At 52.0% G+C, this 18,187-nt stretch overlaps 1 protein-coding gene across 1 annotated transcript in view; it reads right to left on the reverse strand.

Annotated features, from left to right (window-relative positions):
- The window catches only part of Pik3c2b (phosphatidylinositol-4-phosphate 3-kinase catalytic subunit type 2 beta), a 44,717-nt gene that overhangs the window by 8,046 nt on the left and 18,484 nt on the right, over nucleotides 1-18,187 (reverse strand). Inside the window, 15 exon segments of the mRNA XM_059280630.1 lie at nucleotides 919-937; nucleotides 940-1,027; nucleotides 1,381-1,537; nucleotides 1,919-2,088; nucleotides 6,014-6,150; nucleotides 7,208-7,337; nucleotides 8,597-8,689; nucleotides 9,247-9,354; nucleotides 10,127-10,307; nucleotides 10,694-10,788; nucleotides 10,923-11,016; nucleotides 12,978-13,166; nucleotides 14,366-14,508; nucleotides 15,745-15,856; nucleotides 16,710-16,877. Of these exon segments, the coding sequence (XP_059136613.1) occupies nucleotides 919-937; nucleotides 940-1,027; nucleotides 1,381-1,537; nucleotides 1,919-2,088; nucleotides 6,014-6,150; nucleotides 7,208-7,337; nucleotides 8,597-8,689; nucleotides 9,247-9,354; nucleotides 10,127-10,307; nucleotides 10,694-10,788; nucleotides 10,923-11,016; nucleotides 12,978-13,166; nucleotides 14,366-14,508; nucleotides 15,745-15,856; nucleotides 16,710-16,877 (1,884 nt within the window).

The raw sequence follows: 18,187 nt of genomic DNA on the forward strand, positions 1-18,187 counted from the left end.
CCTGTCTCAGCTTCCCAAGTACTAGGATTACAGGTGTGGGCTACCATGCCCAGCCCTGAGTCCTGAAATTAACCACCAGATCAAATTATGTTCCCAATGTAATAGTCTCATGGAGCACATGATTGACACAATTATGTCATGCAGTTTGCGTTTGTGAATCCTGAGTTCTTATTCCTCCTGCCAAAGACACTCAAAACAAGGTAGGAGGGAACTTGGGACAGCAACTGTCTAAATAGTAACTATCAAATGGAATCCCAGTGCCACACTAGACCCTGCTCAAAAAGACTAACTTCTAAGTGAGGTCTCCTGAAAGGGGAAGGGTCTGACCGAAAGAGCTAAAAAATATCATAAACTGGGTGCGATTCCAGCAGAGGCAGGTGGATCTTTGAGCTCCTTCAAGGCTAGCCTGATCTACAAAAGAAATTCTAAGACAGCCAGGGCTACACAGAAAGACGCTGTCTTGAAAAACAATAAATGAATAAATAAAACCTATTATGAAATCCAGCTTCTACACTGCCTCCTAGACAAAAGTCTCTGATTGGGATCTGTAGGAACCCAGATAAGAGCCAGGCAGTGGTGGCGCACACCTTTAATATCAGCAGTTGGGAGGCAGAAGTAGGCAGAAGGAAGAGAAGGAGGAGGAGGAAGGAGGAGGAGGGGGAGGAGGGGAAGGAGGAGGAAAGGAAGGAGGGAAGGAGGAGGAGGAAGAGGAGGAAGAGGAGGAGAGAGATGCTAATAGCCCTACTTATACATATTAGCCCCAGAATGTAAACAGGAACAAAATGATTACCAAGGCAAAACCAGGACAGGAGAACCAAGTCCTGGCCCTGCCATTTGGACTAAGCCTTTCCCACTGCCCAGCCTGCTCCTGCCAACTCAGCAGCCTGCGAACCACTTGGGTGGGCAGCACTGTGTTACCTTGTGAAGTAGGTGGTGCATTGGCCTCTGTGTCCTGAGGCCTCAGGGCATCATACACATACTTGAGGTCCTCCAGGTCAGAGAGCTCAGGGATGCCACAGGACAACATCTAGAAGAAGAAAGGAGGGCTTGCTCTCTACCCTGAGGCAAGGTTTCCTGTACTAGGCTCCATGATCGTCTGGGGTTATAGGCAGATGCTGTGGGCAGGGGTTAGAGGGCCACAGGAACTGAGAGGCTAAGTGCGGGGGGGGGGGGGGGGGGGGGTGTGTGTGTGTGTGTGTGTGTGTGTGTGTGTGTGTGTCAGGCATCACTGTTCCTAGTAGTTTGGGTCCCTGCCTTTAGGGAAGACGGGGGAGCACAACTGAGAGACGTGGGTCTCCAGGAACCCTCTGGAAAAATCCCGGGCAGTGTTAAAGATGGAGCCAGGTAATAAGGAGGGTCATAAAGAGACGAGCTCCTCACCAGGCCCAGAAGGTTGAGGAAGAGGTGGGTGTGCTTGCGAATGAGGTTGTAGGCCTGGCAGCAAAGGTCAACAAAATCATGGAAGCGGCTGGAAGGCTTGTCACCCCCGTTGATGACATACGCCATGTCCGAGGTGAAGACAAAGGGGGCGCGGTCCCTGAGCCAAGGGAACATACAGGGAGAAGGTCAATATGGAGAAGGGGGGGGGTCACCTTGTAAGCATCACCAGGGTCTGCTTTCCTTCACCCCTCATCGTGTGTTCTAACCAGGGAACTAGTGATGCTTTCTCCCAGCTACCCAACTGGGGTCCTTGCTGAAGCTCAAGTACCTGTCCCTTTGCTCAGTCCTCAGCCCCTCATCATGGATCAGCTGATCCTCACCTTCCACAAGGCTCTGCATGAACTTGAGCTCCTTATCAGTCTTCTCTTCTTCAGAGCGGCTTGCCCAGGGTCAGTGCTCTGAGGCCCAGTTGCTTTCGATCACAGTATTTCGCCCCAGCTCTGAACCACTCTAGCCTTTCACACAGGGGGCCACTTACCTCTTGATATTGCCAAACATCTGCGCATGGCCCAGGAAGCGGCCGAAATCTATATGGAACATGTGCCCGGTGGTCTTCAGCATGATGTTGTCATTGTGTCTGTCACAGATGCCCAAGATGTAGGTAGCCACACAGCAGCCAGCACAGGAGTAGATGAAGTTCTCCACAGCCTGTGCAGAGTGGAGGCAGGAGGTGGGACCACGGCCAGCTCTGACCTTTCTCATGTGAACTCCAGCAGCACCCAGCACCTGCCTGCTCATCCTCATCCTATACCAAAGCACAGGCTTATGTAAAAAGAAACACCTTCCATCGTCCACGTATTTGAAGTAGGACATGGAAGGTTTATATGTCTATATATACCCTTCATCTGAATTTGGTTTTTGGGGCTGGAAAGACAGTGGACATGTGCAGTTCAGACTGGAGACCTTAGTAGACAGAAAGGCTGATGCTTAAAACTTTTCCAGCAGGTCGTGATAACCCCGACTCAAGAGTGGATGCTGAGTATCAGAACTCAGGGCACCTGACCCTGTTGTAGAATCTTGTTTTAACTAGGCAAAGATGTGTTACATTTGTTTAACGATGTAAGGATGTGTGTTCAGTGATGTAAAGATGTGTTGCATGTCTTTCACCTTGCCTGCTTAAGGCACCTGATTGGTCTATTAAAGAGCTGAACAACCAATAGCTAGGCAGGGCTGCCAGGCAGAGAGAATACATAGGAGGAGAAATCTAGGCTCAAGGAGAAAGAGAAGGAAATGACATGCCCAGGGCAAGATGCCAGGCAGATGCCAGCTGGACACAGAAAAGCAGTGAAATAAGATATACAGAAGGAAGAAAGGTAATGAGCCCTGAGGCAAAAGGTAGATAACGAGAAACAGGTTACTTTAAGTTAAAAGAGCTAGCCAGAAACATGCTTAAGCTAGGCTAGGCATTCAAAACTAAGTCTCTGTGTCATGATTTGGGAGCTGGCTGGTGGCCCAAAAGAAAAAGCCTGGTACATGACCCTTCTTCCTGCCCCAAATAACACTCCATTCCCTTAGTGTTTGGGACCAGCTAGATGCTTCCCTAATTAAAACCCTGCGCTCCAAAGAAGAGCTGAGACAGCTTCACACTTCCTGCACTGTTTTGCACTTGAAAATCAGACATCTCTATTTGGTAAAATGTGTTGGAGATATTTTGGGGCTCAAGGGGTGGGAGGGGCTCAGGTAGGAGCACTTGTGCTGTAAGCATGAGGACCTGAGTTGGAATCCCCAGGACCAATGTAAAGAGCTAGGTATGGCAGTGCGTGCCTGTAACCCCAATGTGATGGGACACAGACAGGCTGAGCACTCACTAGCCAACCTCCCCAAAACAGCAAGCTTCCAGTTCCTTCCTCAACAGACCCTACCTAAAGACAGTAAAGTACGGAGTGACAGAGAAAGACACTTGGTGTCTTGCTTTGGCCTTAGCATGCACACCCATGGGTGTGTGCACTTACCCCACTCATGTTCACGCACAAAAAAAAAAAAAAAGGAGGAGGGGCCCAGGTGTGATGGCACTTGGGAGGCAGAGGTAGGTCTCTGTGAGTTTTAGGCTGACTTGGTCTACATAATGAGTTCCAGGCCAGCCAGAGCTACATGGTGACTCTCAAAACAGATATCACAGAATTCAGCTTCTGTAATGGAAAGACCATTTCTTAGAAAGCAAAAATCTATGAATGAAAAGAAACCACTTGGTAAGGAGCATAGCCTATCCAATCCCAGTTTGGGCTTAACATCTCCATTAACCTGCCCCTCCCTGTCATAGGTATTCTTTCTATCTTCGATGAGGCCTCTGGAGGATCACAAAAAGCTGTACTGGTGCCCACCAGTAATGACTACACTCCCCTACCTCCTCCCTGAGTTGGGCAGGTATGAACCTCAATTTATATGGGGTCCCCCTCCTAACTTGAGGGTCTCACTGATGAAATATGGGTGTCGTTTCCTGAGTATAGTCACGTTCTTTTCCAGGCATTACCATAAGAAACTACTAGCACCGTGCCTCATCCCTACAATCCTAGCACTCAGGAAGCTGAGGCAGGAGGATTGTGAGTTTCAGGCCAGCCTGAGCTATGCTACAGAGTGAGGTCCTGCTGAAAAACCAAAAAAAAGAAAAAAAAAAAAAAAAGAGAGTCAGCTTCTAGGTATGCGCCTGCTTGTAGACACTTCCACATTTATTATGATTTGCTAGCACATTGGCATGGAGTGATTACAATCTAGCACCTAGCCCAGCACTTGTTATGCGGGCCTTCGACACCTGAAAAACCACATTAGCATAGATAGCACATGGGTCTGGAGGAGGGAGAGAAGAAGCAACGGTCCTCCCCAAGGTGGAGTCGCATGATGTAGAAGGAGCAGCGTTCGAGGCTGAGGAAGAGGGAATGAGTTTCTAGGCCAAAGGTATCATCGTCTAAAGGCGCTAAACACGAGCACGTATCCCCTACACTGGAGCCTAAGTGATCGGGGCAGGAGACTGGGGTGGGCCACGCTGGATGACAAAGGCAGGGATGGAGATGTGGGATCTCCATCCACATCTGGGAGGAGCCTCTGAAAAACCCGGAGCACAGCAGTGACATGAATGGTTCTGGACTTAAATCCCTGAAACCAGGCAGAGGGACCATGAAGAAGCTGGTGGCTCTGGTGTGGGTGACTACAGCATCCTACATTTTCTGACGGGAAACACAAAACATGCAGGCCTCAAGATGGGAGTAGGGATGGGGCAGTGGGGGGGGGGGTTCTAAGCTTTGCCTCCACGGAGTTTGATGACATCAGAGATGCAGCAGAGGACTCCAGCAGGCCAGGCTGCATGGAAAAGAGGGCTACAAGAAGGGCTTTGGAGTCATCAGTACATGAGTAGGGATAGAGGGCGTAACAGAGGGCATGTCAGTAAAGAGTGTGTTAGAGAGCACAGGGGGGCTAAGGGATTAAACCCTGGGAACTGCTGGGCGGTGGTGGCACACGCCTTTAATCCCAGCACTTGGGAGGCAGGGCCAGGTGGATCTCTGTGAGTTCGAGGCCAGCCTGGTCTACACAGCGAGATCCAGGACAGGTACCAAAACTACACAGAGAAACCCTGTCTCAAAAAACCAACCAACCAACCAACCAACCAACCACACAAACAAACAAAGAAACAAACCCTGGGGAACCACACACTTACTAGGGCCATTTAAGACCACCTGATCGCAGCCGGGCGGTGGTGGCGCACGCCTTTAATCCCAGCACTCGGGAGGCAGAGCCAGGCGGATCTCTGTGAGTTCGAGGCCAGCCTGGGCTACCAAGTGAGTTCTAGGAAAGGCACAAAGCTACACAGAGAAACCCTGTCTCGAAAAACCAAAAAAAAAAAAAAAAAAAAAAAAAAAAGACCACCTGATCGCACACCCATCAGACGTATTCTGGTTATAATTTGGATGCCTGCACGTCTTCCTTCCGAATAAAAACTCATTGATCAACATAAATTACTATTTATATTCCCTAGAAGCAAGCCTTATAGGAATTAACATTCTGGCATTTTTGTTTGTTTTTGAGACAGAGTCTTACTATGTAGCCCTGGCTGGCTTGGAACTTGGAGGTATCGACCTGCCTCTGCCTCCTGAGTGCTGGGATTAAAAGAATGTGCCACAGTCTGGTATTTTTATTGTAACCTGCCCCTTTCCACTCTCACCCCAAACTTCATTTACCCAAAGACTACAGTCATGAAGCTGTGGACTGGCCGTGGGTAACAGCAGACCACCAAGGCTCTGCGTTCCCTGGAAGCTCACCTTCTTCCCTGTAGTCAGGGGCCAGCCAGGCCTCTTTGCTCACATCACTAACTTCAATCTTGGCTTCAAGTTACAGTCTTGCATACCAGCCCCACTGCTTGGAGCAAGGGGGGCACCTGACTCATGCCCACAAAAAAAGGGGCTTGGGTTAGTTAAAACGATATCTGACCAATACTAAAAGATGCTGTTAATTTACAACCGTCATCTGACCCATCTCTAGCTACATCGGTCCACAAAGAGCATATCCTTCAGCAAAGCTGAGCTGGCTAATCTGTGTGCGTGCGGGTCTGGTGGTAGCGGAGCCATAAGCCACAGTCACCTACCTTTTCGTACTCATCCTCCCCAGGGTTGTGTTTCTGTAGCCAGTCGGCCAGGGGACGGTCCTTGAAGGAGCCAGTCACCCCATGCTCCACCTGGATCTTGCGCAGGGTCTCAGCGTTGGGTATCATCTCCACCATCCCTGAGAGAGAAGGGATCAGACTCAGGCTTCAGAACAGAGTGAGGACGTCTATCTTCGCTGGACTAGACGCAAAGCCCACGAGCAAAGCCCCGGAGCCTTTGGACAAAGTCTGCCAGTAGGAGGATTCCATGATGGAGGATGGTAAGAAGACCACGCCCACACCACATAGTCTAGACTGGCTCTAGGCTTCCCCAGGTCGTGAGGTTGCTTCTTGTTGTTCTTTTCAGATTTTACTATGAAACTCTTAAAATATATACAGGGCTTTTAATCAGTTCTCATGTAGCCATCACCCAGCTTCAGTAATCATCAACACTTTGGCTAATTTCATTTCATCTTCCATTACCCAGTTAGCTTCCTACTTCCTGCTGTTCCAGCTGGAGGGTCTCCCTCTGTAGCCCAAGCTGGCCTGGGACTTCTGATCCTCCTGCCTCATCTGAGAGCTGGGATTATAGATGTGTTGTTACCACACTCTGCTTTAGACACGCCACTTCATGTAATAGATACTTCTTTTATTTATTTACTTATTTATTTATTTTTGGGGACAGGGTTTCTCTGTGTAACAGTCCTAGCTGTTCTGGAACTTGCTTTGTAGACCAAGCTGGCCTCGAACTCAACAGAGATCCACCTGTCTCTGCTTCCCAAGTGCTGGGATTATAGGCGTGCGCCGCCGCCGCCGCCGCCGCCGCCGCCGCCGCCGCCGCCACCACCACCACCACCCAGCACAATAGTCTCTTTTAAATATAATGAACAAGGACATAATAACCACGTACCTGTCACATCCAAAAAAACTTAACTGTGGCCCTTGAAGCCAGCCTATTTTCAAATTTTCCTACAGCCATCTCAAAACTACAATTGGCTTGCTCGATCAAGATCCAAAGTCCACAGAGGTTGCTATGCCTCCAGGTCTGTTTTATTTCCCAACAATCTCTCCCTTGCTTTCTTTTTCAAGTCACCCCACATCTTCTCATAGAACAGTCCTGCCCTTCTGTTCTCCATTGTTCATGCTGGGAAAGCAGGCAGTGAGGGAAGGGGGTGCCCTGCCCGACTCCCCACTGACCTCTCCCTCGGCCAGTGGAGAAGCATCGGAAAATGACCATGCGCATATCCAGCCCCTCCTGCACCCAGATCTTGCTCATGATTCGAATCATCTGCAGGGTGAGCATGTCCTGGCGAAGGTCATCCCCACACTGCAGAGGGAAGAGGGGTGATTAAAATCCATTTCCACTCCCTCCTCCAGGCTCCCAGACCCCACAGCATTCCAAACTGCAGCAGCAGGGAGAGAGGGCAGTTCCCCGGTTCTCTGTCACTCACCTGTTGATCTGGCCCTCAGGAGGTTGAGGAACAGGAGCGGTGAGGCTGACCTCTGCAGTCTGCCCCCTGCTGTACCCCCCCCCCCCCATGGCTGCATCCCCATCTGAACTGAATTATGGTTTCTTTTCTGCAAGAAACCCTCCTGATCACTAGACCTGTTTGTTTGAGACAAGTTCTCTCTGGGCAGCCCAGGTTGGTTTTGACCAGCAATCTTCCTGCCTCTGCCTGTGAGTACTGGATTACAGATACACACCACCGTGTCTGGTTCACCAGGCCTTTTAAAACCTTGAACATTTCTACCAGATCAGAAACTAACTACAAACTTGTGCTATAAGGTTCTAGAATGCTGAGCACACATTCTATTCCTGAGCCCCGGGTAGGTACGTGCTGCCTGCCCCTCTGCAGAACATCCTCTGAGACTCTCATTTGTTTCCTTGTCAGCACCACGGAGGAGCCAGTCAGAGGGAAAACAGGAGATTCATCTAGTGTCACCAGCACCTCATAGAAACTCTCCAGCAGCCAGCCACATCCTCTGCCAGAATCCGAGCATCGCCTTGCCCATGGCATGTTGTGGGAGTAGCCCTGCCTCCCAGAAAGGGTTCCCATATTCTGAGCTATCCAGTGCCTCTGTTTCTCCCAACACTGCTCTTAGCCTTCTGGGGCCATGCAGCATTTATCAGAATCCCTTTTTACCCCATGGTCTTTCCAATAATAAAAGGCGGCATGAGAACTAGAGATATGGGTCAGTGGTTAGAGTCATTGCCTGGGATGCTCACGGCCCTGAGTTCAATCCCCAGCAACGGGGAGGGAGGGAGGATGGAGGAGGAGGCAGCGGAGGAGAGGACAGGAGAATGGAACAGTGCAGACCTTTCCTGCCAGTCTGGAACATTCTCTTCTTCTCCTCATGGCTTTCACCCCTACTAGGCATGACTAAAGTACTGGTTTTGCCGCCTTTTTTTTTTTTTTTTTTGATTGATTTTGGTTTTTCGAGACAGGGTTTTTGCCTTGTTATGTTTTTTGAAACAGTGTCTCGATATCTAGCCCAGACTGGCCTGGAAGTCACTACATAGCCCAGGCTTGCCCCAGGGTCATCCCCTCCTGTGCCCTCACACCCTGCTGGGCGAAGCATCCTCACCTTGAAGATGACCCGGATGTTCTCACCTAGGGGATCCACATTTTGGAAGGCGAGCTTCAGGGGGACCGCATTGGAATTGAAGTAGGAACAGTCCTATACAGTGGAGAGGGCGGTGACTCATGTCAGAGTGGTCCACACCCAGGACATGTGCATGACATCTTCCATATTTCCCAGGAACCCAAAGTCCACATCCCTCTCCTTGCTTCCCTCTTCCTGGCTTCAGTTGCTAGAACCCTGGCTCTAACATCTGATTGCCCACCCTCCTCCCTTCGCTCTGTACACAGCTTACTAGTTTGTGACTTCTGGTAAATCCCACGTCCTACACTTCCACAAGAGCACCACATGCCTAAGAGTTGTGAGGATGGATCGAAACAACCAACCAACAGACCCGTGCTGAACAGTGAGGATAAGAGCGGCCATCCTCCCCACCTTCCCCAGCTCCACCCTCAGCATCACCAGGGAGACCCAGCCTCTGACCCAGTTCTTCTGCCCTGCACAGTTACAGTAGTCGGCCGAGTCCACACACAGTCAAGCTGGGAAGAGGCCACATGTTTGCCTTCCACCCTCCTCTCCTAAGACAGAGTAAGGAGGCCCTCACCTCCCCCAAGTGGTCCCCATTCTTTGAAGTTCTTCATCTAGCAGAGACTCACCCTGGGCACAATGCCCTTCACCAGCAGGCTGGGGCTAAGCGGCAGACGGCATGAACCGTTGAGGGCAAAGAACTGCTTCACCTCCTCCAAGCCCGTGCGAAGGATGCCCTTCAGAGGGAGTGGGGGAGAGCGGGGATGAGGTGAGAGGCCCAGAGGCCCCACTGAGGGCCAAGCATCTATCCCCCAGAGGAAGGAGCCTAGTCCTGTGCCTAAGTAACAGGGACAACTTCTGAGAAACTCTTGGGAAGAAGGACCACCCCTGCTTGGGTCCCAGACTTGCTCAGTGCTCAGGAAGCACAGCTGAGTTTCTACAGAGGCAAGGCAGCCAGGAGAAGGGAAGAAGCAGGCATCGAACGAGGGCAAGTGGTATCACAAGGGCTAAGTCCTTCCGGGCTTTGCTAAGAGAAGCCTAAGATCCAGACTTACAGACAATGATCTCATAAGTTTTAAATGTCAGAAACCGGAGGCACCACTGGTGTGGCATAGTGCCTTCACACAAACAGATAAAGGTGCCCCTTTCTGTCACCCGTCTCAGCCCCGAGCCATGGCTCCCCACGGCAAAAGGTGAGCGGACCTTAGCCCTCACCTACTGACTGAGCTTGTGCAGAGGACAACATACGCAAGCATGCCTTGCCTTTAAGGCAGACAGCTAAGTCAAAATCCTAATGATATTTTGCAAGCCAAGCAAAACACATTCATGAGCTGTGTGGCCAGCTTGGGGACTATCTGCTTACGGCCTGCAGGTAACAGCCACCTCCTTCTAATTTCTAAATCGGAGACAGTCCCTTTCCATCCTGCCTCTCAGGATGCCTGGGAAGTAAAGTCCTAGTCACACAAGCCTCGGCTAGAAACAGGGACAGGGAGAGGCAGCCTTACTTACCTGGCGTGCAGATGGGGTGGCCTCTCGGACCTGCTGGGCCAGTTTGGCCAGGGTATTGACAAGCCAGCACTGGCGATTAAACTCCTCCCTCAGCCCCTTGCCACAGCAGCACAGCAAGGCCGCCAGCAGGTACTGGTAGCGGATGCTGAACTGAGAGTCCTTGAGACTATCCTTCAGTAACCTGCAAGGCAGGGCCAGCGGGGAGTCAGGCCACTCAGGAGCCACAGCATCGAGCCAGGGAGGCCAGGGTCACACTCGGCCTCAACTCACAAAGCCCACCCCACACCTCGGAGGGAAAGAGACTTCGAATGTCTTCCCTGTCTTTGAGCTACAGCCCTTCTACAGCTCATCTTGACTTTATACTTCTGTCATGGGTGGGTAGGAAAGGGGGATATAAACTCCCTGAGTTACATGGAGGTGAATGAAGACCTCCTTGAGGAAGATGCATGCTCTAGACCAAAGCCACCGGGTCCATCAGCAAACATGCCTCAGGCCCACCTGCCACAGGGGAACTGGGCTTGCACTAAAGACCCTGCCTACCTCCCTTCTTTCTGCACGTGAGTTTACCAGAAGAAGTAGTGGGTCACTCTCAGGTCAGAGATGGCTCGCTTCAGGAGAAAGCGCACCAAGGGGCTATCCAGGTAGCACTCATACTTCAGGGCCTGTTCAGAAGAAAGCAAACAGGAGACTTCATTAACCACCCGAGATCTACCCTGACTCCCGGCCCTGGGCCGGTGGCTTCCGAGGGCAGACGTAGAAAGACGAGTCGGGGCATGGGAACTCCGAGTCCCCGCACCTGTACGAGCTGGGGCAGGTAGTCCAGCAGCTCTGCGTCCGAGAGAGAGCCGATCCACTGCACGGCCATCCGACGCACCTCCTGGTCAGGGAAGCTGTAAAAGAGTTGAGAGACGGGGGGCTGGAGAGATGGCTCAGTGGTTAGGAGCACTGGCTGCTCTTCCAGGGGTCCTGAGTTCAATTCCCAGCAACCACATGGTGGCTCACAACCATCTGCAATGAGATCTGGCATGCAGGCAGAACATTGTATATATAATAAATAAATAAATCTTAAAAAAAAAAAAAAAGAAAGAGTTCAGAGACTTGACAATCCCCATCGCGGGCTGCAACTGAGAGACTTGAGCCTGTGTATCAGAGGCACAGAGAAGGAAAAGTTCTATCCCCTTCCCCCTCAAGATCGGCATCTCTTCTGGGGGGCAGCCCTTAGGGATGGGCCCGCCCACCTCATGGACAGTCTCCCTTGGGAAGAGCAGGAAAATAGCCTTTCTTATTGCTTGAACACTTTAAAGGAAATAGAACAAAGTCCTCCACACCGCTCCCAGAGCTCTTCCTTAACTCCCACTGTGTTAAAAATTCCTACCGTCAAGGAGCCCTCGAGTGGGTGAAGCAGGTTTTTTGGTAACATCCTACAATACAAAGCCTGCCAGGCAAGCAATAGAGAACTGTGGGGGTTTATATAAGCCAAGAGACAGCCCGGGAAATGAGTTTTGCAGGGATTAGCAAAGATGTAGCCTCAAAAAGTCTCCAAGGCGGATACATTTTGATTGCTGAGATGGCAAGAAAATAAGCCGGAAGGCCTGGGTACAATCTAGAAAAGGCAGCTCAGACTGGCAGCCCCGTGACCCCAAGAACTCATTGTGAAAGACCCTAGCCCTTCAGGCTTACACCCCCAAGCCTCAGAAAAAGAGAAACTTCAAGCACCAGGAAATAAGGAACTAAAAAGAAAACTAGTTCCAAGGGCCACCTGACTCAGCCACTACTCAATCACCCCTGTAACAATGTAACAATGTAAAAAGATTTCTGTTAAGAGATGTGCTCAACTGTGACTGGGATAGTTGCAAGTGTTCCAGGAAGAACCACTGTGACCTTTGTGTAAACTCCACCCCCTCCCTGATACCCCCCTTGAGGTTTCAGGAAGAATGTACATGCTGATGTGACTGTACCCACTCTGTGATCAGGCCATGAAATTGTATGGGAATTGTAATCTTGTGGGTTTTGTGGGTTTTTCCTTTAAAAGCCCTTATGGGGCTGCAGTAAGATGTGACTCTTGCTCTTTGGAGCAGAGTTTGCCCATCTGTACAGATGTTTCTTTAATAAAATCCTCGTGCTGTTGCATCAACTGGACTGAGTCTGGGTTCTTGGGGCGCCCACCTGAGACCCTAAATTTTGGGGTCCAGCAATTGGAGAAAGAGAAGAGAGGATTGTTAAAATCAGAACTCAGAAAGAAAAGTTTGGGCTGTACAAGGGAAAGCATTTGTTGGAACTATGGATGATTATGTGAGGTTTGGACATCTTCTTATATGTAAATTTTGCCTCAAAAGAAAAAAAAATGGAACCCTGAGCTCTGCTAATAATGTGCGTGCACCTGGAGCACTGAGGCCCACGCCTTTAATCCCATCACTCGGGAGGCAGAGACAGGCAGATCTCTGAAGCTCTGTGAGTTCAAGGCCAGCCTGGTCTGCAAAGCGAATTCCAGGGCAGGTAGGGCTACATGAGAGCCTGTCCCAAACAAAACAAAAACAAAAAACAAAAACAAAAAAAAACCCAAAAACCCAAAATTGTTTGTTTAACAAAAAGTTCATGCTGAAACATTTACAATTTAATGCTATGTGATGGGTGAATAGGAGAGCGCTCAGACACCTAATGAAGCATGTGTGGGAAATGACAGTGGTGGACTCCAGGGGACAGCACCATCTTAAGAGACTGGGGAGACACAAGACAAAGCAAAAAGAAAACTAGAAAAGCCCTGAAGACTCATGTCTGTGCCACCTGTCCCCCAACTGGCCCATCGGTGACGGCAGGGCTGAGGCCAGGACAAGGAGGAGCTTCCACTCACGTGGCATGCAGGAGCCCCAGGGCATCCTGGTGGTTCATGTGTGTCCACTGCTTCAGGAGAGCATAGATGTCCGGCAGGCAAGCCCACTCCCAGCTGGGGGCGCTGGCCAGCACCAGGGGGAGGGAGCTCACCTCCGCGTGGCAGTAATAGCGCTTTTCCCACAGGTGCTTCCTGTCAGCATCGGAGAGCCTGCGAGGAGAGCAGGAGAGCGGTGGAGTGAGCCTGAGGGCAGAGAACTTACATTCCAAGGGAATGGCTGCCCATACTACCTACCATTCAGTGGCTTCCCAACTTCACTGTGCATTCTAATCACCTGAGGGGCTTGGTGACTTCTGGCGCCTAGGTCCCACCCCAACGCCCACTGAGTCGGAATGTCTCCAGAAACTAGGCATCGGGTATTTTAAAATGATCACAGGTGACTGCAATGTGAAGCTCAGCTTGGAAAGCAGGGTCCAGATCTCAGCTCTGATCCCATCTCAGGGGCATGCGTCAGACCGAGGCTGAAAGCATGGGCCAGTAAAACCCGACCAGGGGATGCCCTGAGGGTACGACTCCCGAGTAGGGCCACTAGAGGGCAGTGGGCAACACTTGTCAGGGTTTGGACAGCTGAGAAGCCTCTTGGGACTTCCCTTAGCTTTACAGGGTCTGTAGCTAATTGGGACTTGCCTGAGATCAGGTGTCTAATGGGAGACAGGAGCTGAGGGGCTAATGAAGTGAGGGGTCAGGAGTGGGGTGGGGGCGGGGAGGTCTGCATCTCCTGTTCCCCCGCCCAGCATACCCACAGGGCTATGCAGGGCCTGGAGAAGTGGCTCGGATGAGCGAGGGCCCCACCTGCCCTCATTCTCACCCCTCCCTCTCCAACACTGGTGGACACAGCAGCCCCAAGGATGAGATCAGCATGGACTCCTTCACTCCTGAGAGCTGCCAGCTTGCCAAGACACCTGATCCTTTTTGGAATGTGACAAGGCCAGAAAAATGCAAAGGCTGTTGGTGTGGAAGGGGTAGGTAGGAGGCGGTGGGGGCAGGGAGGTGAGGTCAGCAACCAGCTGCCTCACCAGACCAGTGTATCTAGGGTAGCAGCAAAGCTCTGATCCTCCTGGTAGGTGGGTCTGGGACAGGTCACTAGTGTGGGGCTGGACATTCATTTCCTGACCTGCCCTATCCATTTCCCCTAGCATCCGCTAGGGAAAGGTCTGGGAGCTGCCACCACCTTCTGCCTGCCTGGGTGGTAGCAATGACTATCTCACCGACTGCCTCCAGTCCTCCAGCACCAGGGCCGGGACTAGATGCTGGGAGGGAAAAGGTCAGGCTGATGTGGACAGACGGTGGGAAGCCTGGGTCACACACGGAAGGGTCTGGGTCACACACGGAAGGGTCCAGGGCCTTACCAGTACAGGGACTCCTTCTGCGTGATGTCTTTGAGTTTGTGTTGGTCCTCCTCCCGGAGGCTGCCAAACTCATAGCGGGGGCTGAACTTGTCTCCGGGAGGGCTGGTGAACTTGATGTCAAAGGCCGAGGTGGGGAAGTCAATCTTGGGACAGGATCGGAGGAGAAGCAGAAGCAGCAAGGAGAAGACAGTGTCAGTGGAGGCGGCGGCGGCGGCGGCCACTTCCCTGGGTCCCCGGCTGTTCTGTCACACTCAGGTGCCTCAATCCTTCCCTCCCCTTCCCTGAGGCTCTTTGTAAAATAACCCAGATGTCCATGGGGATCCCCAAAGTCCCAGCTGTAACTTTTAGCAAAAACTGAAAGGAAACCATAGGAAGCCTATCGTGGTGGTGGGTTACACCAGGAATCCTAACACTGGAAAAAGGCTGAGGCAGGAGTATGTATGTTTGTGGGCAGCCTCATCTACACAGTAAGTTCCAGGACAGTCAAGAATCATGGAGAGGCCCTGTTTCATCCAAGCCTTTCCCTCAAAAAAAAGAAAAAAGGAACATAGGCAAAATGGACATGGGTGGGAAAGGCTGGCTTGAGCTGCTTAAAGACAGGAAAAGCCCCACCTCAAACCCCTCAACAGGTATTACTCGGGCAAGCCACGGAGAGTGCCCAGGCTGAAGCTGGGGACGCCCTAGTGTGGTTCCGGAGGCGCTGTAGCCTGAGGGGATCTGGGACCACACCTTGGGTGAAGGATCTACTAACTCTAGGACCTGTGATCACTTGCTCTGAGCCACCGAATACCTTTCCCTCCAAAAATGGGCACCAGAGCGGGAAGATACAGTTCTCCAAGGAGTTCTACTCACTCATTCAGCAAGTGCCCACTGCACCCTGGCCTGAATTGGGTGTTTTTCTAGGCACAGAGTCAAGACAAAAACACCTGCCTCCCGAAGCATGCACTCTGTATATTTCTATTTCATATTCTGTCAGTTTTACCATTCCCTACTCCATACCACAGCATCTCACGGGCTTGAGAAAGGGCAATCAGAACTAGGGTTGAGGCAACTTCTCTCCTTTCCTCCAAGGAGAACAGGTTCCCTGAGTGACTAACGGGATTGCTTTCTCTTGGGCCCCGAGAGAAGCACCTTTTTAGATCAGGACTAGAAGGATGAGGACTCAAAACAGGGTGCGCTCTGGGTGGAGACGGTCTCAGACCTCACCTTCAGAGACTGATGTGAAATGGGGGGCGGATACTTTCTACTCATGCCCTCACATGCACGGGAGTGCTCGGTCACATCTCATCCCATGCCCGCCGCTCCTGCCCAGAGCTCACTGAGGGCCTTGGAGGCGACTTTGGTGCTGTGTGACAGCTGGATGGGAGAGAGTGTCTCACCTGCAGGATGACACTGTCTGGCTGGTGGAAATTAGGTGCACTCCAGCGGGCACCGGAGTTTTCTTGTGTTGCTGGCCACAAGCCCAGAAGCTTCCGGCCACAGGTCAAGACTCTGAGGTAGAAGGAGAGGGAGATGAGTTACCAACCACTGTGAGTGGTGGGGTTCTCTCCAGCCCTCTTGTCTCCAAACCTTTTCTAGTTAAGTGTCTCCCCACCTGTCTCTTTGATTCTTCCCACAGACCACGGCTCTTATTTCTGGATTTTTCGAAACAGGGTTTCTCTGTGTAGCTTTGCTCCTTTTCCCGAAACTCACTTTGGAGACCAAGCTGGCCGGGAACTCACAGAGATCCACCTGCTTCTGCCTCCCGAGTGCTGGGATTAAAGGCCACCATCGCCCAGCTGTTATTTCTAATCTCTAGGAAGGCTCCCATGGAAGAAAGCCTCTCCAAGCTCACCACTCCCTGACCAGGATGACTGCTTGGCTGGGATATCTCCATGAGGCAGAGAGGCCTGGATAGATGACCTCTAAAGTCCTGAGGACAGGACCAGATGACTTGTTACAGGAACCCTGCTGTCCCATGCCCCCTCCCCCACCCACCAGCTTCCATCAATAGTCCTGGTCACTAGACCTGTGCATTGGCTTCTCTACTGGGGCTCAGGCCCTCTGGACTTCACAGTGAGCTCCATGCGGCCAACCCTTCCCAGGGGACACTGAGTGTAGCAACCAGCTTTTTTTTTTTTTTTGGTTTTTCGAGACAGGGTTTCTCTGTGTAGCTTTGTGCCTCTCCTGGAACTCACTTGGTAGCCCAGGCTGGCCTCGAACTCACAGAGATCCGCCTGCCTCTGCCTCCCGAGTGCTGGGGTTAAAGGTGTGCGCCACCACCGCCCGGCCGCAACCAGGTTTTTAATCTCCTTCCCCTGGTTCCCTTCCAAGGCCAGAAGCTGCTCCCCTGGGGCTCACGTACTGTCTGAAGTTGAAGAGAGGGGTAGTGACCCAGCCCAGGGCTTCAGGCACCCGCCTCTGCTTATTGGCTTCAGAGGAACTCCCAGGAGGGGGAATGGGCAGCGCATAGAGTGTGGCACACAGCAGGGTCTCCCGAGGCAGCCTGTTCACCTGCACTGGAAAGCAGAGCCTAGGAAACAAGGGAACCAAAAATCAAGAGCCTTCCGGGGCTGGGGGGCTGGAGAAGTCAGGTATCAGCAGAGAATCAGCCTTCGGCTCAGGTGTCACATAGGTTCCTAGGTAAGCCTCCCACAGAACCAGGACAGGTCCCAAAGTAAGCAGGACCTCTTCTGGGTGTTCCTACTAGGCACTCCCAGGAACCCACAAAGACGTCTCTGAAACTCCTGAGTCAAAAAGGTCCCCCAATTTCCAGGCAGGGTCCAGGCCAAACTTGCTTAGCTGAAAGTCATCTCACTGTCCAGGTGACCACCCATGCTGTCCTGTGCCAGCTCCTTTTCTCACACTCAGATGTCCATGGAGGGTCAGTAAAGCTTCCTTTGGGCCTCCTTTCCACTCAGCAGTCCCTTTCCCCTCTCCCCCAGCGCCACCCAACCAAGTCACCAGGAAGAAGTACCAAGTTCTCTGCACCCAGCTTGCCCCTCCCCCCACAGCCTTCTCATCTGTCTGTGTCCCCTCTCTAGCCCCAGGGGCGTACACCAACACAGGCTCAGAGTCCAAGAAGAAAGAGAAGGGGGTTTTCAGAGTCCCCTAGGAGTGAGAAAGGGGACAGGCAAAACCCATGCAAGCAAGGACACATGCAAGCAGCAAGTGCTCCCCAAGGCCTGCTGTTCCTCCTGGTCAGCCCTGACAGGGCTATACCCAGCCACACCCTCTGAATTCAAGCTAAGGAGATGTGGGTGTGGGGAAGTGGAGAGATCTTGGGGGCTGGGGAAAAAGAAAGCCAGGACCCACCCGGTTACCTTTCCGGGAAGCTGTCCCTGGGCCAAAGTCCACACTGACACACCCTCCTGGCTGGCCCAAGGCCCAGCTGCTTCTACACCTAAAGGGCACAGGGTCAGGGCACCCACTCCCAAGGTCAGAGGTTTCAGATAAGGCCAGTTCACTCCTCACTGCCCCTCACTCCTGGGGGAAGTCCACTCAAAGGAGGCCCGCAGCAGCCACAGACTGGCACAATCCTGCTCAGCCCCAGCTGCTTCTACCCTGGGGGCCCCACAGCTAAAATTAGGGCCCCTTTAGCAGCCAACGGACATGCCAGGCTGGCTTTGGCTGGAGGGGACAGAGTAGGGCTGCTGGGCCTATTTTGAGAGTGAGCTGATCTCCTACCCCGCTACAGTGGGAAGAAGCAGCTGACCCCACAGCCAAGGAGAGGAGCTGGTCTAGTCACACAACAGGACAGAGCAGAGCATGGCTGACACATGGCATGGCCATAATCCCAGCCCTTGGGAGGCTGAGACAGGAGGACTGCTGGAATTTCAAGGC

The sequence above is a fragment of the Peromyscus eremicus genome, chromosome 15 (genome assembly GCF_949786415.1).
Source record: "Peromyscus eremicus chromosome 15, PerEre_H2_v1, whole genome shotgun sequence".
Lineage (NCBI taxonomy): Eukaryota > Metazoa > Chordata > Mammalia > Rodentia > Cricetidae > Peromyscus > Peromyscus eremicus.